At 35.2% G+C, this 20,498-nt stretch overlaps 1 protein-coding gene and 1 pseudogene across 4 annotated transcripts in view; both read left to right on the top strand.

The window, feature by feature from the left end:
- The window catches only part of LOC127509899 (gastrula zinc finger protein XlCGF7.1-like), a 43,831-nt gene that overhangs the window by 10,078 nt on the left and 13,255 nt on the right, over positions 1-20,498 (top strand). Inside the window, exon 1 of one of the 4 annotated variants that reach the window (XM_051889216.1) lies at positions 3,215-3,405. The exons of 2 other annotated variants lie outside the window; for them this stretch is intronic. In XM_051889216.1, the coding sequence (XP_051745176.1) occupies positions 3,348-3,405 (58 nt within the window). In that variant the 5' untranslated portion in view covers positions 3,215-3,347. Of the gene's footprint in view, positions 1-3,214; positions 3,406-19,904; positions 20,015-20,498 lie in introns of those variants that run through there. One more of the 4 variants, XM_051889215.1, reaches the window with a different exon arrangement.
- Positions 7,205-14,420, top strand: LOC127510129 (gastrula zinc finger protein XlCGF57.1-like; annotated as a pseudogene).

Genomic DNA, 20,498 nt, shown 5'->3' with positions numbered 1-20,498 from the left:
CTACTTTATGACATTAATGCTTGTGTATTCTCTCTTCTTTGTAGTTTCACATTTTTTCAAGATTAAACTTCAGAAACTGCATCTTTGTGGAGTTTATTGTGAAAGTGTTTAGCGGCTGGATAACTGGATTAATTAAAACATCTTCAGTTCAGGTGTTTCTTGTTCATTTGTCTCGTTTGCTCCCTTGTTAGCTGTGTTTATAAGCCCTCAGCTTCTGTCTGTTCTTTGTCCAGTCACTTGCCTTGCCTTGTCTTGCATTGTCTTTTTTTATCATACACATTTAACCCTGATTATTCAGGTGGGGTCAAATCTAGCATAAATCATAAAGTTCTCACCCGCCACAGACTGAAGCTCTTCTGGAATGATGGAGAAGACTTTCTTTTTGGAGGCTCAGTTTGTAGTAAAGTCTCACAGAATGCAACTGTAACAATAAAAATAGGCTACTTACTTTATTGGTTACAATAAAAACGCAAAATAATCTAGCTTTGTCCAGCAATATTGTAGATCCCTGGATCATTTATCCTTAATGCAGTTCAGCATCTGATGAAGCCTTTTACTCCTCACGCTTTTATGCTACTTTTCTGGAAATCCCAACTTCATATTAATTATCAATTGATCAATGCCCAGTATGATCCAATCGTCCTGTTGTAGTTTCAGTGTCTGTAAACCAGAATTAGGCCTTAGTTCAATTAGGGCATTTAAGTAGCTTTTAGAAAAAACATTACTGGTGTGCATCTTGAGACAAAACAATGACTCTGACATATTTTAAGGTATGTCAGTACAAGTTGCTTACAGTTAAAAAAGCTCAAACATGCATTTTAGTCTAGCACTAGCTTAAGCCTTGTCTGTGAAACCGGGGGTCTTTTTCATTACAAACATTTAAAACTCAAGAACTACAATGTTTCTAACAGTTAAACAGAATAAAGTGAGATGATCTAACAGTTAAACACTCAGCATAAACTGAGATTATCTGAATGTCTTGTTGAATGAGTGTTGATAGTCTGAGGATCATCAATATTAACAGAGAAACTGCTGAAAACACTCTTTATTTCATGTCAATAGTTCCTGTTTTCACCTCATTTATTATGCTGATGTCTTCAGAAAACAGTATTGTCTTTCAATAGATCAGTTTTATAGTCTTTTCTCATATATCCTGACTCAAATGATGTGTTCCTAGCAGTAAACACTCAGAATAAAGTAAGATAATCTGAATGTCTTGTTGAATGAGTGTTGATAGTCTGAGGATCATCAACATTAACTCTTTATTTTTAAGTCCCTAGTTTTAACATAGTAGTATTAACATAGTAAACTACTAGTTCACTTGTAGTACAGATTCAGTACAATTGAGAAACATGGTTGTGAACTAGTTGTGCTCTTAAAGTTTACTACCATAACACTCAGTACACTTAGACATATGCTTTTTATACACTAAATCAGTCCAATTTAATCCCAAGCAGGACATTTACAAGTTTACTACTAGTACTTTGATATTACACTTACTACATAAAGTATACTTAAAAAAATACTTGAACATAACTAAAGTATACTTCATAAAATGAACTTTTTCGTAAGACAACTGTCTCCATCTCACCACAGCTTTACACAACCAGCAGAAAGGGGGCTTCCAGGTTTAAGTTGGATTAAGACATGAGTTCAAATCAAATCAGTTTTATTGTACAGAATATGTGCCATGGTGAGTGAAATTCTTAAGAGCGCACTTCAGACAATGTAGAATACAATTTTACATACTTACAGACAATATACAGATGCTGTTATCTACAGAGTTTTGTAGTTCCGCTGATTTTCTCTCAAATTTCATTAAAACAGGACAACATTAAGATAATTAGTGCTCTCGTACCTTTAATAGTGTTGCATATGTTCAACACCAATCACAATTTTCTTGTTTAAATTGTGTCGAAGAAACAAGAAAAGGAAGATGTCACTGAGGGAGAAAGTTCGGCCAAGACGTGGGCTTGATGGAAGAGGCCAGCTCAACAGCAAGTCGGTTTATTGCTCGGGTACACCATGGCCATACAATGGAGAACATCATGTGCAAAGTGTCTTCACAAAGAAAGCTAACCTTTAACATCCAGATCTTCAGAGACTACCCTTTGGCTGTGGTAAAACGTTGGGCAGCCTTTGCCAGAGTAAGACAGATCCTTCAGGATGAACCCGGTGTGAAGTTTGCTTATTGCTCATTGGATATGCTTTTTGAACCAGACCCTATATTAATTGAGTTTCCGAAGAATTTTTGAGACTTGCACGGGTACAACAACAGTTTGTTTCTTATGGGTTAATATCTGCTAAAAAAAAAGAAAAAAAGTATTATTTTGTATTAGAAAAAAATAAAGTTCCAACTCTTAAATTATGGCTGACAGAATTGTCAAGCACACTGCATCAAGAAAGAATTAGGTATACCCTAATAGACAAGGCTTTGTTATTTGAAAAAAATTGGTCCCCTTCTATGTCCTTTCTGCAAACTTGTGATTAATATGTTTATCATGCCTACATTACCTACTTTTACCTCTGGATAGCACTTATGGGTTGAGTTTTTGGGTGGGGGGGATTTTATTTATATTTTCTGTTCAACTATTACTTTCATGATTATTGTTTTTCTTCTTCTTTTTTATGCATATTTGTTAGAATGTAAGTTTTGTTTGAATTAAAAAAAAATTGTAATTACAATTTACCGTTGACAGCCTCTCCTCCTATGCCTTTCCTTTCAATCATTATCTTTCAGAAGAACAGTTTTATAGGCTTTTCTCATATATCCTGACTCAAATAATGTGTTTCTAACAGCAAACACTCAGAATAAATTGAGATGATCTGCTAATGATCTGAATGTCTTGTTGAATGAGTGTTGATAGTCTGAGGATCATCAATATTAACAGAGAAACTCCTGAAAACACTCTTTATTTCATGTCAATAGTTCCTGTTTTCACCTCATTTATTATGCTGATGTCTTCAGATCTGCTGTAAATTGATACTTAAAGTTCATTTCATTGGTGTCAACAGACTGAGGGGATTTGTTGGCTACAGATATCTACGTTTATTTCTAAATAAATGTTTATGCTTCATCTGTTTTTTCACACCATTATTTATATTTATATATATTATATATAAAACAAACTCAGTAAATGATATATTTTTCATATTGGCAGATAAGCTCCTCCCACAGCTATCACATCATCAGTGAAGCCTCTCCCTCATCACGCACATCATCAGTGAAGCTCCTCCCACATCAGTTCTCCAATAAATGCTGGAATATTCCCATCAGACGAGCATCAGAGCATCAGGAAGAGCTGAAACCTGCAAAGACTGAGTTTATTAAAGAGGACAGTGAGAACATGAGTGATCCAGAACCCTGCAGAATGAAACACACTGAAGATACTGAAGAACAAAGAGGTTGGTGTTTATTCTTCATTCATTCATGATGCTGAACAACATTCATGTTAGAAAGATTCAAACACTTCTGCACATTTAGATAAACAGTTAAACTATGAAACGGAATGATCTTTTTTTCTTTTTTACAAATGGTCAGTAAAGGGAAGTTTGAGAAACTTTAAAACATTAAATAACATTAAATATTATTATTTTTTGTTTTATTTTACATTTGTTTTATATCTGGTTCACAATTTGCAACAATGTTATGACTATTTTTTAAATATATTAACATCATTGTTATTTTTTCAGGAATAAACAGTAAACATCAAACTGCATCAAGTAAATAAACATTCCAGAATGGCTGACAGGGTTGTAAGCATAAATTAAGCAAAATATGATTCATAATTCCTGATAAAGTTGTATTTCTCATAAATTATAGAAGTTTTTCATAGTTAGAGATTATTCTTCTTAGAGTAACTTTAGTAACAGGGTTGATGGATGCAGTCATTCATTTGTGTAAAAACTGTGTAAAAAAAAAAATGTCACTTCCTGGGTGTCACAGTTTTAAGAAATGCTCTATTTGTTTGTTTGTTTGTTTGTTTGTTTGTTTGTTTTTGTTTCAATCATGTCAGGAAATAACAGGGTTGAGTGAAACATGTAGGACACAGGCAACGCCAATAAAAATAGTTAAAGCTTATGTCACAATCTGCAGCATCATTTTTGTTACAAGCATTTATAACAAATAATAATCATTCCAAAATGTAAAAATATACAATCTACTCCACTTGATGGCAACAATTTGTGCTCTTTTGTTTGAGGTTGTGTTTTAATGGTGTCACACGCGTATGAATGGAAGTCAGCTGAAGGAAAAATCTAGTTTAATAAGTTCTTTAGTAAAATAAATTATCTAATAGTTGGTGTCAACATATGGTAGTATTGTATATTTTAACGTTAAAATCACGTTAGATAATTTTGTCATTGATCAAATATTTAATAGTTCTCACAACAGAATCATGAGATTTTTGTGTAATGTTTTAAAAATAATTATTGAAGATCAATGCACCTCATTTATGGAAAGTTTCAGGGACGATAATTCATTCATAAAAAGTCATCAAAGTGCTAGTAATATTTTATAGCAGTCGTCTACTTTTTAACATCAGGGTTCATCTTTATGTCCTTTCACTTCATATTTCTGTCTTTGAATTATTTTGATGTACTAAAATGAAATTACACTTTTTTTCTTTCATTTCAGACCTGATGGATGAGAGTGAAGAACTGAGTGAAGTGGAGGAGGAACATCATGACAAACCTGGAGAAAAACCTTTGAGTCGCTCAAAGACTAAAAAGACATTTTTAAAGAAAAGAAGAGCCAAGAAATCTACAACCTGCACTCAGTGTGGAAAGAGTTTCACACACAAATGTCATCTTGAGATTCACATGAGAGTTCATACAGGAGAAAGACCGTTCACATGTGATCAGTGTGGAAAGAGCTTCAGTCAATCATCATATCTTAATGTTCACACGAGGATTCACACTGGAGAGAAGCGACATGCATGTGATCAGTGTGGAAAGAGTTTCATACAAAGAGCAAACCTCAAAGTTCACATGAAAATCCACACTGGAGAGAAGCCGTTCACATGTGATCAATGTGGAAAGAGTTTCACAAACAAAAAACAACTTAATGTTCACATGAAAATCCACACTGGAGAGAAGATGCACACATGTGATCAATGTGGGAAAACATTTATTGGGTCATCAGACCTGAAGAGACACCTGACAGTTCATACGAAGGAGAAGCCACATTCATGTTCTGTGTGTGGAAAGAGTTTTTCACAGCTGCGAAATTTACAGAGACATCAGAAAATACACACTGCTGTGAGAGAGTTCATGTGCTTTGAGTGTGAGAAGACTTTTTCTACAGGTAGCGATTTAAAACTGCACGAGAGAATTCACACTGGAGAAAAACCTTACAAGTGTTCACACTGTGACAAGAGATTCAATCAGTCAGCAAATCTGAAAGCACATGAGATGATCCACACTGGAGAGAAGCCGCACACATGTGATCAGTGTGGAGCAAGTTTCACTATTAAAAGTAACCTGAAGCGACACATGAAGATCCATGCAGTGGAGAAACCACATCACCACAGTCTGAAATCACAATAATAAGTTCATCTTTATGTGCCGAGAAACAAAATCTCTTCTGTGAAAGACAGTCACAGTTAAATCACTCCATCTCCACCTTTTTCTGGTGAGCACACTGGTGTAGGGCTGCTATTAACAATTATTTTGATAATCTACTAAATCTACTAGAAAAACTGAACAATATTATACATTAATTTTTTTTTTTTTTAAATAATTTTAATTCATTATTTTAAACAATATTATTTCACATCGTACCCAATGCTTTTCTCTAACAAATGTGTAATATAAAACATATGAAATATAAAGTAAACATCAACAACAATTGCTTGTTCAAAAAAAGTCTACCTTTAAAATTTTCATACACTGAAAAAAAAACATTGAGTAAAATTTACTAAATTTTTCTTTTGCAAGTTTTTGTATGCATATTTTTTAAGTAAATTTCAAATATGGAATTAAGTAACTCTACTTAACTAAGTTAGGTAAAATTAACAAAGAAAATAAGTCATTTTAACTTGGCTGGTAAAAGGTTGAATAATTTGAAGTTTCTTTTGCAGTACATTTTACTCAAACAATATTAACTGAATTAAACTACACTTTTAAAGTGTATGCTTTACTTAGAAACATCCAATTAAATAATACATAAATATTGTGTTGACACCATATCTACATATTAGAAGTAACACAGCACCTGAACACAGAGACCTCAGTACTTGGTACACAATACACAATGACGGTAACATTCGATGGGTCGTATTTGAGTGTGAATATGCCATTTTGAGTAGAAAATGAACATAGGTGTAAAGAGTACCTAAAAACCATACTTGAGTAAAAGTACTGATACCTTACATCGAAAATGACCACTACAAGTTACAAGTAACCAATTCCGATACAACTTGAGGAAAAGTCTCTGATTTTAACAGTACTTAAGTATTTTACTCATGCTGAATGTAGGCTCAGAGATGCACTAGTCCTGAGAGACTGCCAGTGAAAATAAGATGAGAAAAGTTTATTTTCTAAAATCAAAATAAAACTGAACACCTCAATATTGCAATAAATCAAGGTCGACACAACAACCTTTTAAACGTCTACAAACTCTCAAGTCTCAGTTGAGCTCAAGTGCACAGAAAGGCCACAAGTAAACCAATATCCTTTAAAAATGTCTTGTCAATATAGCGGATAAATAAAATAATGTTAAGTAAAATTAAATAGTCAAAGTCTACTGCATGTCCTGGTTTGAGTCTCATCCCCAGCTGCAGTCATTTAATAAATCTAATAAATCAAACACCTGCGATCAGCAACTACCTGCTAATGTACTCACATTCACGTAAAGTATCCTTGTTGACAAGTTTTGGGTGAGTAAAGGCAAAACGCACAAGATATAGTACCTTCAATGCCCTTAGATGGCGATATCGCTTCTTTAAATCAGAAACAAGCTGCCTCAGAAAAAGTTAGCTGCCATGAAAAATTTAATCTGTAATTGCATTACTCATCACAATTGTAGGGGAGTAAAAAGTACATTTACTTCCTCAAAAATGTAGTCAAGTAGAGAGTAAAAGTTGCCAATATCTTTGATACTCAGTACAACTACAAAGTAGCCAAAAAGACACTTAAGTACAGTAACTAATTACATTTACTCAAGTACTTTACACCTCTGAAAATGAACTCCAAATGTCACAAAATGTCAAGTTAGTAAACATACCCACAAAAGCAATGATAAAACAGTGTAAATACAGTGAAAAATCAACCTCATTAATTATTCAACGCCCATGCATGATGGGAACAGCAGTATCAGAAAAGTTGAGTTGTGTGTTTGTGTGTGTGTGTGTGTGTGTGTGTGTGTGCGTCGTGATGCTTCTTTTCTCAACCTAAAGCTTTTCTAGTTGTTTTGATTTATACCTTGTTGATTGATTTCTCTTCAGTGTTATGGTGTTATCACTCTTGTGGTAACTGGTGCCTACTACAAGAAATCTTTTTTTTTTTTCTTTTTTTTTTGCAAGTTGTTATTTTGTTTGTACCTACTTCTGTTATTGTTCTTTACATACTGAGTTTATATTGTTAATTCTTTGGGAAGGGATTGGTAGAGAGGTGGGCGCCATTTTCTTTATATCTTGTTTTCTCCTGTTTAAGCTAGCTATGGAGTTAGTTTATTTTTATTGTATCTTTGTTTTCTTTTCTTTTGTAGCTTAGTTAGTTTCTCCCTAATATGTAGAGGGTTTATGTTTGTTATTTTGGCTTTGCCCCCTCTTGAATCCTTGAAATTCTCCCACATTTGTAAAATAAAAAACTTGTTTTTGATATTGAGTTGACTTTGGTCTTTGTTAAAGCACTGGGGTTGGGAATTGAACCTTTCTGTCACTGATGCTGTTTGGGCCGATACTCAAAAAAAACAAAAAAAAAACAGTCCGAATCCTGTAAGGATTTGAAAGAGAATTTTTGGCACAGAAATCTCATGGTTTGTAACTTTGGCCATGTTTAGCATGAGAATCCAACTCTCTAACAGTGTAAATAAGGCAGAATATATGAAATAGCATTACACCCCCCTCCTTTAAAAAAATGTGTATTTTTCATATATTTTACCTTTATTCTACACCGCTGTCTCCATTGTCATTTGAACGGCGGGTTGACTTCCTGGTTCTATGAAGCCCCTCCCTCCGAAATACGCAATGGGCTCCGATTGGTTAGCTGAAGCACTTGCATGTTGTGCATGTTGTCCAGAAACGCCACGGCCTTTACCATTACGGGCAATAGTAGCATGGGATTCGGTGGAAATGGAAATAATGGCGTCAATATTGCTGTATCAATTTGAACCCGAATCAGACCCAGACAGCTGTAATGAAGAGGGTCAAGCAGAACCTCTGCAAGCATGGCTTTTAAAGGACGTTTATGAATGGTAAGTATTTTTGTTTGTATTTGTGTCAAAGTGTTTAGATATGCTGTCACTTGAAAATGTTACAGCTGTTTATGTTAGCTTTTGATATACAGTTTTATCCTGATTAAAGCTTTACTGTGGCTGAATACATGACTGAGTAGTAGCATTTTTGTAAAGGTATCGTTTAATTTATAGCATGAACAACACCAACAAATGCAGACACAAGTTTGCTGGTATGATTACCTATAAGTTTGTTGGCGTTTTTGGCATTTGGTGGAGAAGTATGCAATTGTCACGGTTCATGGATTCACTTACTCACCCTCGTACGTTGTGTGTGTGTGTGTGTGTTTGGGTGTGAGTGAATGATTGTGTGGGCGTCACCCGTTATGGTCTGATTGCGATCTGTTGCCAGCCGTGTCTTGTTAGTGGTTGTTATATATTGTGCGTGTCTTTATGTGGTCTTTGTCAGTTCGTTGCAGGCTGTTCCCGGTGTCGTGTTCTCTGTGTGTTGCTTCCTGGTTTTTGGATTCTGGACTTTCATCGTGTGCCCTGTTTTCTGGGTTGGATTATCCTTGTTCTCTGATACCCGCTGTAGCCCTGCGCCACCCGGTGCCACGCCACTCCGCACGCCTCCGTTCTGCACGCCACAGCCTCTGCCTCAACTGACCCTTGGAGTGAAGTTATTGTACAGCGTTTTCCTGTCAATAAATATTGTTATTCTTGCACTTGGATCCTCTGTCTGTGTTCATTCCCTGACAGCAATAGAATTTAGCTAACTGGCTAGCAAAACCGCACTGGTCTTTGTTTACGTCATTGATGCAACCAAAAAATAGCAACAGAACTAAACATTTAAAAGATATGTACAAACAATAAAACATACTTACAGGTTGAAGCCCATAAACAGCAGTTTTTGCTTTTAAAGTGGGAACTGCTCCATCTTTCAGTAAGAGCCTTTGTGCAAATCCAGCATTGAACTCTGAAGCATTTTAAAATAGTAAAATTTACTTTTTTATTTGTGTACATTCAAATTTACTACAAAATGTCATTCCTTTAATGAAGAAAACATCAGAATGCACTAGTGAGTAGCCTACGTCTCAATCTTCTCTAACATCTTTTGTGGCGCACGCCACAAACAAGAACCAAATCAAAGCAAATCCTTGACATGCCTACTTTTAAAAGTCTACATTTAAGATAAAGGGGTTTGAGTGATTAATAATCAGTATCTAACCTGATTAAAAATATGTATTAAATGTTATCTTCATTATATTTCATCTGCAACAGCATTGTGAACTTTTATAACAATGCATTTGGTCATTAACTTTTAAATGCATCATTATGCAAAGATGAGGAGAGTTCTCCACATAAAAGACCCGTGACTGGCAGAAATATTTTTCTCTCTGAAACGGTAGGAAATTAAATTTAATTGAATGTGAAGGTGACAAGATGATAGACAGGGCAGTTTAACCAGTTACAGGTTCCCTGTAACTAATCTACAAAGTGTCTGTGAAAAGACACAATTATGACGAAGTATAGTATGTCCCAAAGCTTGCATACTCTTCTGCAACACACTCAAAAGTATGCACTTTTTCTTCGCAAAAAAAAAAAAAAAAAAACAGTACATACTTTTAGGGCATAGTATGATTAGGCAAATAGGGATGCAGCAGAGGAGTATTACTCTGTTGTGTGGAACTCAGGAAACTTATGACGACGCAGTTTGAGAGGCGTTTATTTCACATGTAGAAATCGAATATTCAAGCTGTTTATTAATTTTTTTTTCATAAAAATGCACTATTGCATTCATATTTTTACTCTTATTAAAAAGTTATTATTACAATTCCCAGATTTAATAAAAAACACAGTACCTGTCATAACAGTTGGACTATTAATGACTTCTGAGGAGGAAAGGAAACTTGAGGGTGTATTCAATTGGCTCAAAATTAATTAAAAAGACAATTTTAAAAGCTGAAGTGATTCCTTGTTTTTTTTTTTTTTTTTTAAAGTATAGCTCAATATTTTAAATAACTGCTTTTAGCATACTGATTAACCAGGATAATAATCAACGATTGGTCAATTAATCATTCTAATAACCATTAGATTAATTGATTATCAAAATAATCGTTTGTTGCAGCCCTATCAAGCACATCCCTGTGGGAGTCTCTTCCACAAACACGTACTCTGGTCGATTTCATAAGAGATCAGCAATTTCTTAGTAGACTATTTGTTATTTTGCTGGTTTCTGCTCATTTAAGACTGTCTTTTATAGTTGCATCACATTAATATGTTGTCAATGCAGATTTATTAACTTCAGTCACGACATAATCTATGAGCCCCAATGGAAAAACACTTGATAGATCACCGTCACTCCTGCTCTAGGCGGTGAAACTGCTTCAAATAAAAATTGTTGGCAACAAGTTACCTAAAAACAGTAGGCTACAGCAAGTACAAGCGCTAAGTATTTTTTCTTTCCTCTCGGCGCTTCCAGTCCAGTGGGTGGCGGTAATACGTTTGTTTCCTAACCACCAACCTCAGAGAAAAAAAAAAGATTTGTTTTCAGCTTGGTCTCTGTGATATGTTGTGCTACTGAAAACTGTTATAAATGTGCTTTTGGTTCATAAAAAAGATTTTAAATTGGGTCAATAAATACCTGTAATATTCCCACCCTCAAAGTTTTCAAACGAGCAGGAATATCTGGAGGTGCAGCAACTCGTCTGAGAAGATGGTGTTTGTTAAAGAGTAATAAAACATCAGGAACAAACAGGTTGGTGTGTATTCTTGATTCATCTTTAATTAATGTTATAAGCTAACAAAGCTGTCCGCAGATCCTTAAGGTAAAAATAAGACCTTAATTGTCTTTAAAATGTCTCAGATCCACGTTTCAAATGTGTTAAAATGCAACTGAACCATCAGCGAGAAGATTTAGATTTTAATTTCGCTCATTGTTTTTTGAAATTGTAAAACTGTTGAACTCAACATGTGCAACATCAAGATTCACCGTTAAAGGGGTCATGAACTGCGTTGTTTTATTGTTTTATAATGTTTCCTGGGGTAATGTTAGTATGCTTTGTACATCCAAAATTGTCATAATCTATAAATAAAAGCAATTTTTCTTACCCTGATTTTAGCCCTCTGGTTTGAACGCTCTGTTTTAAGGGGCGTGTCTGTGTGAGACTTCAGTGTAAACGCACACTGCTGTGATTGGCTTCCATCACTTTCCCGCCGGAACGTGCTCTCTCAGCTGGACTGAGTGGCAAAAAAAAACCTGCTGCATGACTGGATTTAATAGAGGAAACTGCGAAAACGCGAGTAAAACAAACGATTACACTAAAGGTTGGATTCGAAAGCCGTTCACATGTGATCAGTGTGGGAAGAGATTTCTACAAAAAACACATCTTAACGTACACATGAAGGTCCACACTGGAGTGAAGCCGCACGCATGCGATCAATGTGGGAAGAGTTTCTCATGCAAACATAGTCTTGAGTGTCACATGACGATCCATACTGGAGAGAAACCGTTCGCATGTGATCAGTGTGGGAAAAGTTTTCCATACAAAGAAAGTCTTGAGCATCACGTGCGAGTTCATTCTGGAGAAAAGCCCTTCATGTGTGATCAGTGTGAAAAGAGATTCTCGATCAAACCAAATCTTGAGCGTCACATGAGAATCCACACTGGAGAGAAGCCGTTCACATGTAATCAGTGCGGGAAGAGTTTCACACAATCAGCATACCTTAAAGGCCACATGAGAATCCACACGAGAGAAAAGCCGTTCACATGTGATCAGTGTGGAAAGAGTTTCCCACAAAAACCAAGTCTTATGCTTCACATGAGAAGCCATTCAAATGTGATCAGTGTGGCAAAACATTTAGTGGTGCATCAACCCTGAAGACACACCTGGTAGTTCATACAAAGGAGAAGCCACATTCATGTTCTGTGAGTGGAAAGAGATTTTCACTGCTACGAAATTTAAAAGTACATCAGAAAATACATACTGGTGTGAGAGAGTACATGTGCTTTGAGTGTGAGAAGACTTTTATTACAGCAGACAATTTAAAAGTGCACCAGATTATTCACACTGGAGAAAAACCTTACAAGTGTTCACACTGTGACAAGAGATTCAGTCGGTCAGCAAATCTGAAAGCACATGAGAAGATCCACAGCGGAGAGAAGCCGTTCACATGTGATCAGTGTGGAAAGAGTTTCCCATTCAAACCAAATCTTAAGCTTCACATGAGAGTTCATACTGGAGAGAAGCCGTTCAAATGTGATCAATGCGGCAGACCTTTTTCTAGTGCATCAAACCTGAAGACTCACCTTAGAGTTCATACAAAGGAGAAGCCACATTCATGTTCTGTGTGTGGAAAGAGTTTTCCACGGCTGGAACATTTACATACACATGAGAAAATACATACTGGTGTGAGAGAGTTCATGTGCTCTGAGTGTGAGAAGACTTTTATTTCAGCAAACTCTTTACAACTGCACCAGAGAATTCACACTGGAGAAAAACCTTACAAGTGTTCACACTGTGATAAGAGATTCAGTCAATCAGGAACACTGAAAGCACATGAGAGGATCCACAGCAGAAAGAAGCCGCACACGTGTGATCAGTGTGGAAAGAGTTTCTATTTTAAAAGTCACCTGAAGATACACATGAAGATCCATGCAGTGGAGAAACCACATGACCACATTCTGAGATCAAGGTAAGCTGTTCATCTTCATGTGATGCACAGCAAAATCTCTTGTGTACCTAACAACCACAATGAGCGACAGGACGTATTTACACTATTCAGTACAAATTTCACATGAGATTTGTCTGTTCAGAGCAATGCAAAGAAATGGCAGTAAATGCACATTCAACCACATTCAATCTTCAGAGCCACAGAAAATGCTTCATCTTTTGTCTGGTACAGTCCTAAATCCTACAATGTGTACCAAGCATTACGGAGAAGAAAGAACATCAAACAGTATTTTCAAGCAGCCGTTCAAATTTTTGTATTTGATATGGTGCTTATCAATAATACAGATGATAGAGGGGTGCTTCCAGATTATTTCTGCTTAGGTCTTTACACATAAGCCAGGGTTCACGTACAGTGTGCGTGACGCAGTTTTCATCTCTAGAATAGTGCATGCTCTACCCAATTTTACCTTGCTATGCAGGTCGCACATGCTTATTGAATTAGTTTTGCAGTAATCAGTTGTTTCACAAGGTGGCAGCAGTAGCCCGGGGCGTTGTTTCACAGTAGAAACTTTAACTAAAGAGATGAAAGAACAACAAAATACCAGAGACTGCAACAACAACAGATGGTTGGGTAAACTATAATCATCATGCTTTAGTTTCATTAGTAAATCATGCATGGAAAATCAATTCATCTGTGTTATAGTTCTTCTGACAGCTGGATGATGCCAGAGCATTACTTTCAGAAAGCATTTATTTAGCTGTCAATGAAATTCATTTTTTTTTCTTAATTGTTCTTGCTGCCAGTTTAGTGTGTTTTAAAAAGGTCTTCCTTTACATATTTACATACTTTTTTCATGATTTGCAATTTGTTTCCGTGTCCTACATCCATTATAAAATTGACAGTGCACTTTGTATACTGAATTTGAACTCATCAGAGTAAGTATTAATTGTAATTAATACCACATCAGAGTAAACAGCAGCGTCCAGGATAATTGCTTATAAGTTTATTTGAAGCACTTGATGTGAAGCGTTATCATGTTGAGGACAACTTGGCTCAGGCACGTTTCCTGCACCAGCTCACCATGTGACATTATTTTTTTGTCACTGTTGAAAATCGACATGGTTGGTAGAGTCACACACAGTGAGCGTACATGATTAAACTGTAATCAGTTTGGTTGATGATTATTTATGTTTATTTTTTGAACATGATTAGTCTGAAATATTTATTATTCGTCTCGCATCACGTCTGTTGGAAATGAAGCTTGTTTGTTTTTGTCAGAACTACCAGATATATCTGGAAGGAGAGAACAGAGAGATCCAGTGATCCAGAACCTGCAGATGAAACATCATGATACTGAAGAACAAAGAGGTTGGTGTTTATTCTTCATTCCTCGTTCATGAAGAACATGCTGATGATCACTAGATTTACATTGTTTCAGAGAATAAAACATCACAAATTAAAGCACATAAAAACCCAAGTGAATTGATTTTTTTTTTTTTTCAAGAACTTTTTTAATTGTTGACATCTTATAAATTTGACTTTTAGACCTGATGAACGTGAACTAGAAAGGAAAAACAGAAGCCAAAAAATCTGTCTCATGTCCTCAATGTAAAAAAAAAAACAAAAAAAAAAAAACACTTCACATGTAAATCAAGGCCGAAGATTCACATGAGAGTTCACACTAGGAAGAAGCGGATCAGTGAAATCACATCTGCCTTCTCGTTCTACTGAAATCTGTGCTTTGTCCTGGATGATCGAAAGTATAAGAATAATATTATAATAGATTTTTCAGGATAGATAATGATCAAACCTGTTAGACCTGCAGCAAAATGTTTTACAGTTTATACTAATGCCTGTATGATTTGTTCATTGTTCAATTAAAATTTTAATTAATTTAAAACTATTGTTTTATGTGTTTTTACCTTACTAAGAATTATTTACTGCGCATTGGATATCAATCATTTCATTTCAGTTTTAGTCATGCAATTCATATCCTCCATAATACATACATCACAGAGATCTCATGCCCTGTCTCTTGGCTTGGCAACCTGCTTCTTAAAGAATTAGTTCACTTCAGAATTAAAATTTCCTGATAATTTACTCACCCCCCTTTCATCCAAGATGTTCATGTCTTTCTTTCTTCAGTCGAAAAGAAATTAAGGATTTTGAGGAAAACATTCCAAAACTCCATCTCTTTTTTTTCTCCTCTAACTTCAAAATCGTCCGACATTGTTGTTTTACCTTTTTTTGTAAAGGCTGTTTGACTTAGTCTTTGCAGGTTCACTTTGTAAACGATTTGTTGCGATCCCAATTGGACTAATTAAAGCTACCTGAAACATAATCATGCACTGTTCACTGTTGGCCAACTTGTCCCCAGACTGAGCCTGGTTTCTCCCAAGGTTTGCCACCTGTTTGCCACCTGATGGCACCTGTTGGAGTTTGGGTTCCTTGCCGCTTGCCTTGGTTAAAATTGCAATTTTCTCATGATTTACAAATAGTTGGAAACATTTGGGATACTCAAGTGAACAAAATATATAACACTGGCCTAGCTGTTTTTGAATATTTTACTGCAAAAATATTACATATTGCACCTTTAATTTATTTTGTAACTTTGTTCCTAATCAAATATGAGTTTGTCATAATAAATCAGACAAAAAATATCCCCCTCCATTGAACAGATTGCTAACGCCCAACCAATGCGTTGCATTTTCACCAACACAATGCGAGTGGTGCTCTACTGTTTGAATGAGAGAGCACGGGTAGCACCAAAAATGAAGAGAACCGCTGCTTGGCAGGCTTTATTAAACTGCTGGTCAAAGAGGGATGTTAAAAAGAATAAAACATGTACTGAGATGGAGGTATGAGAATATTGTGTAATAGCTAAGTACACTCCACATATATTTTAGCTAGCTAATCCATTGCAATTTAGCCATAACTACCACTATAACAAGTTACCAAATCAGCCGTCTGTTCTGCTAGTTCATTTTTCAATAGTGTGTGTAATTATCAATGACAAAATTATTCATGTCGGTGTTTGTTTTATTCCTAAATTAATCTGACTTTTGAACAAATTGGCTGAATGAGCAATTTAATTGGCTCTCTCATTAAAACAGCGAATCGCTGCCGCCTGCTGGCAGTTTCAATTTTTAACATAATTTCTTTCTTTTTAGAATCGTTAGAATTTGATGAATGATTATACATAAATTTCATAAAGTTATGAGGTGTAGATAGATAGATAGATAGATAGATAGATAGATAGAAAGATTTTTTTTATTTATCTATAGTTACCATATGGTTGTCAGAGAAACCACTAGGAATGATAGCAGCATTCATCAGTCTAGTATTAAAAGTTTACTTATATAAAACCTGTATACCCCCCCAACTTCATTAATAAATATTTTGATGAATGTATACTGTTTTATCCCTTTTATTTCTGTTTCTCCAGACATCACTCTCATCAACTTTAAAATCTTCTGTACATTTCCAGTCTCCAGCCATAACTATACAAACATTTTATCATAGTTCAAAATGTGACTCTTAATATTCAAAAACAATTCAACATGTTCTGAGCCAACATTTGGTGCATAAACATTGATACATAAAAATGTTATTCAACTTCTGCATGGCCAAATAACACTCTTCCAGACACTACTTCTTCAATTTTTTTAAAAATATCAATCTTTTTGAAAAATTAACAGCAACACCAGCGCTTGTATTTGACCCATGACTGAGTGCACACTTCTCCTCCCACTATAAACCCCTTACTATTTCATTTTTATATTTTATTTTCATCCTCTAGTAGGCGTATTTTGCATTTTCTCATACTTAAAGGCCTACTGAAGAGTGTTGGAACACGCAGCACTATTCAATGTGTCGACGTAATTTCAGCTGAAACAGGAATATAATATGAAACAGGCAATATATTTCGAACAGTCCCGCTCCTTTTTTAAAATAGCCAATAGCGTTTTGTTTATGTTACAGCTCCATTAGACTCTGTAAAACCTCCAGTTCCTTCTAATCATATTCATACTGAAACTATATCCATAACATAATCATACCTATAACATATTCATACTGAAAGCTAAAAAACTTTTGATTTCAGGGGGACTTTAAGCATCCCCAATCCACTCATACTCAGCATCTTGCAACTCAAAATATTCTCATCAATAAAATTTCCTGATTGTTGTGTTTTTTTCCGGCTATTTTTATAATATACAGCTGCCGCCAAAACGTTCATCTGTAGAGAAAGGAAATGAAAATTGATCCTTTTATTAATGTGTAGTGTCCTTGAAATGGATATCCGGCAACCTAAGGATGGAGGAGAGAGCCAGTCAAAGCATGTCACTATAAGTCAGCATGTTTTACGTGTCTCTGTGTAAATGAACAGCACAGTTACATCTGCACAAACTAAACACACATGAAGCTTACAGTGTCAACATTTGTATATATGAGGACATGAACACATGAATTTTATCTCGAGATTTTCACCATTTCATCTGTCAGATCTGTCGTGCTTCATCTTATTTGACAAAAAATCCAAATGCAGTGTTTTGTTGTAAATTAATTGTTATATTTTCATTTAAGATTGACTAGTTGATAATTAGTTGTTAAAGTTTTATTAATTCATTTCATTTAACACTATTGTTGATGATAAATTTGTATTAAATCATAAAACACAGGGAATATAGATTTAATGGGGCCTTAAATTAAGAGATGGTTTAATGCAGTTTAAATGTGAACAAACAAGTTTACGTTCATTCTCAAGGTCTAACAAACATGTGGAGAGCATATCCCTCCCCATTACTGGTAAATTAATATTGTGATTAATATCTATATTGTAAGACTGAAAATATCTTAAGATATTTTAAAACGAACAAAGGCATTTGCTTTACTGTTTCAACCCCCTCTCTCTTGCTACAAGGGCCATTTGGAAGGCACAAAGGTGTTGAAGGTGATCAAGGCCTGTAGGCCAAAATGTATATACATCGGGGGTCTACAAATGGTCACACCTTTAGTACAGTGGGGGAAGTTTTAATTTCCTGATTGGTCAGTTTGAATGTCTCATATTTTGGTTTCAGTCACATGGTCAAGGAAGGGATAAAAGAGGATTGTAACTGTTGCTCTGGGTCTTTGATTCTCGGCTTTCCTTGGGCACTCTCTCTGGCCCTCTCTCTCTCTGTCTCTCTTTCTCTTTCACTCTCTCTCTCTCTCTCTCTCTCTGTCTCTCTTTCTCTCTCTTTCTCTTTCTAAATGAAGTACTTTAAGTACTGGTAAATCTTTTTATAAAGCTTGTGTTCTTGTTTTTAACAAAAAAACACTCGATAAAAGGGTTGATACACCATGGCGTGATGTTTTAAAAATGTGTGATGATGATAAACCAGAATGGAGATCATTGTATAAGCCACCTTTAAGTAAAAGAGTTGGGGACATACAGTGGAGACTGTTACATGGTGCAATAGCAGTTAATGCTTTTATTTCAGTTTTGAATTCTGATGTTACTGCAGAATGCCCATTTTGTTTAAAGAGAGAAACTGTTTTTCATGCTTATATGGATTGTTTTAGACTGAGAAGCTTGTTTAGTTTATTACATAATTTATTTGATAGTTTTAATGAATCTTTTTCTATAGATGTATTTATTGTTGGTTTTAAATATGTTAGAAGAAAGAGGTTTATTTGTCAGTGTTTAAATTTTATTATAGGCCAAGCAAAATTAGCAATTTATATGAGCAGAAAAAACAAAATAGAACTGGGTGTAGATCAAGATATTAATACTCTGTTTTTAGCCACAGTAAAATCCAGAATACTCATTGATTTTCATTTTTATGCATCCATGGATGACATTATCACTTTTCAAATGAAATGGTGTAAGAATGAGGCTCTGTGCTCTATTATTGATGGAAAAATATTTTTTTCTCCTTTATTAATGTAAAAAAGGTTTTTTGTTTTGTTTTCCTTGTGGTACAAAAGGTAAATGTAAAACGGTAAATGTTGACTTGTTGAAAAAGTGTTTTATGTGAAAAATTGTAATAAAGTCTTTTTTCAAAATTCTCTTTCTCTTTCACTCTCTCTCTCTCTCTCTCTCTGTCTCTCTTTCTCTCTCTCTTTCACTCTCTCTCTCTCTCTCTGTCTCTCTTTCTCTCTCTTTCTCTTTCACTCTCTCTCTCTATCTCTCAGGTAACTTTTGACATACATGCTGGGTACGATTAATGGTATATGATTTTATCATCTCATACATCTATTTTGTAATTATTTTAAGTGTAACCATAATCAGATATTGTCATTAAACCCTTTCTATTACAAATGATGTGCTAACTAGTTTTGATTTAGTGTTAACATTAATGTGCTCCATATTGCAATACAATATTGTCACACTGTAGCAACGCTCTCCCACATATTTTGCTATTATAACTGCGCTTATTTCCGTCGTTGGTATAAGTTGCAGTGGGTGGTTATAGACAAGAAATGTACAGTTTTCTGCCATCTTGCTGATAACGTTTCTTTAGTCAACCCTACAGCCTGAACCCCTGTAGGAGCTCCACCCTTACAATATCGTATGATATGGAAAAATAATATTGTCATAATATTTCTGGTCATATAGTGCCCAGACCTAATTTTAAAAATTATTATAAAAAATGCTGAAAATCAAAGAAAGAGTATAAAAAAATTACAATGAAAATTTAGTAAATACAGATAAAATAACGTGCACATGCTACATATAAAAAAGTCTAGCTAAAATTATCAAGATTTAAAATAGAATAATAATAATTAAATAGCTGCCCGCTATTATTAGATGGGGCAGAGGGAGATTGGGTGTGCGGTTTTTGGGTACCCTAAGCTTTGGGCTGGACATTTTTCTACAACCCTGCTGACCTTACGTAGCCTCGCGGCGATGACGTCATCAGTAGCGTGCGCGCGCTCGTTCGGCGTCGCGTCCTCTGAAGTGAGGTGAGCAGTCGACAGTGTTTTGACCATTTAAACGATTGTAAAATGCTCTTCACACAGTTTGTTTGCAACAGTGCAGCGCTGTTTGTGTGTTTAATGACTAATCACGACGAGCACGTGAGGAAATCAAAAGTTCATTAAGACCTCAGCGATTTTGTGTGAATGTTTGTTTCGATGTTTAATGTTGCTGTTACTGAGTGTCTCGTGATATGTGAGGGGAATTGATGCAAACCTATCTCTGTGTTGATGCTGCGATTTTACTAACTTTATTTCTCAGATTTGGCAGATCTGTTGTAGTTACTTTTTACATGGATAAATTTCAGAACATAGTTACTTACTTAATAGCCCACTGAGGCGATATAATGAGCCATGCGGGACATTAAAATCGATACACAAAATTACAGACACTGGAAACATTACAATTTACTCTTTTGGGTTACTAAGTGTGTTTAAAGAACGTTTTTTATCACTGTCAGTTTCATAAAAC

The sequence above is a fragment of the Ctenopharyngodon idella genome, chromosome 3, assembly GCF_019924925.1.
Source record: "Ctenopharyngodon idella isolate HZGC_01 chromosome 3, HZGC01, whole genome shotgun sequence".
Taxonomy (NCBI): domain Eukaryota; kingdom Metazoa; phylum Chordata; class Actinopteri; order Cypriniformes; family Xenocyprididae; genus Ctenopharyngodon; species Ctenopharyngodon idella.
Note: the sequence above shows the minus strand (reverse complement) of the source record. Positions and strands in the feature narration are given on the sequence as shown.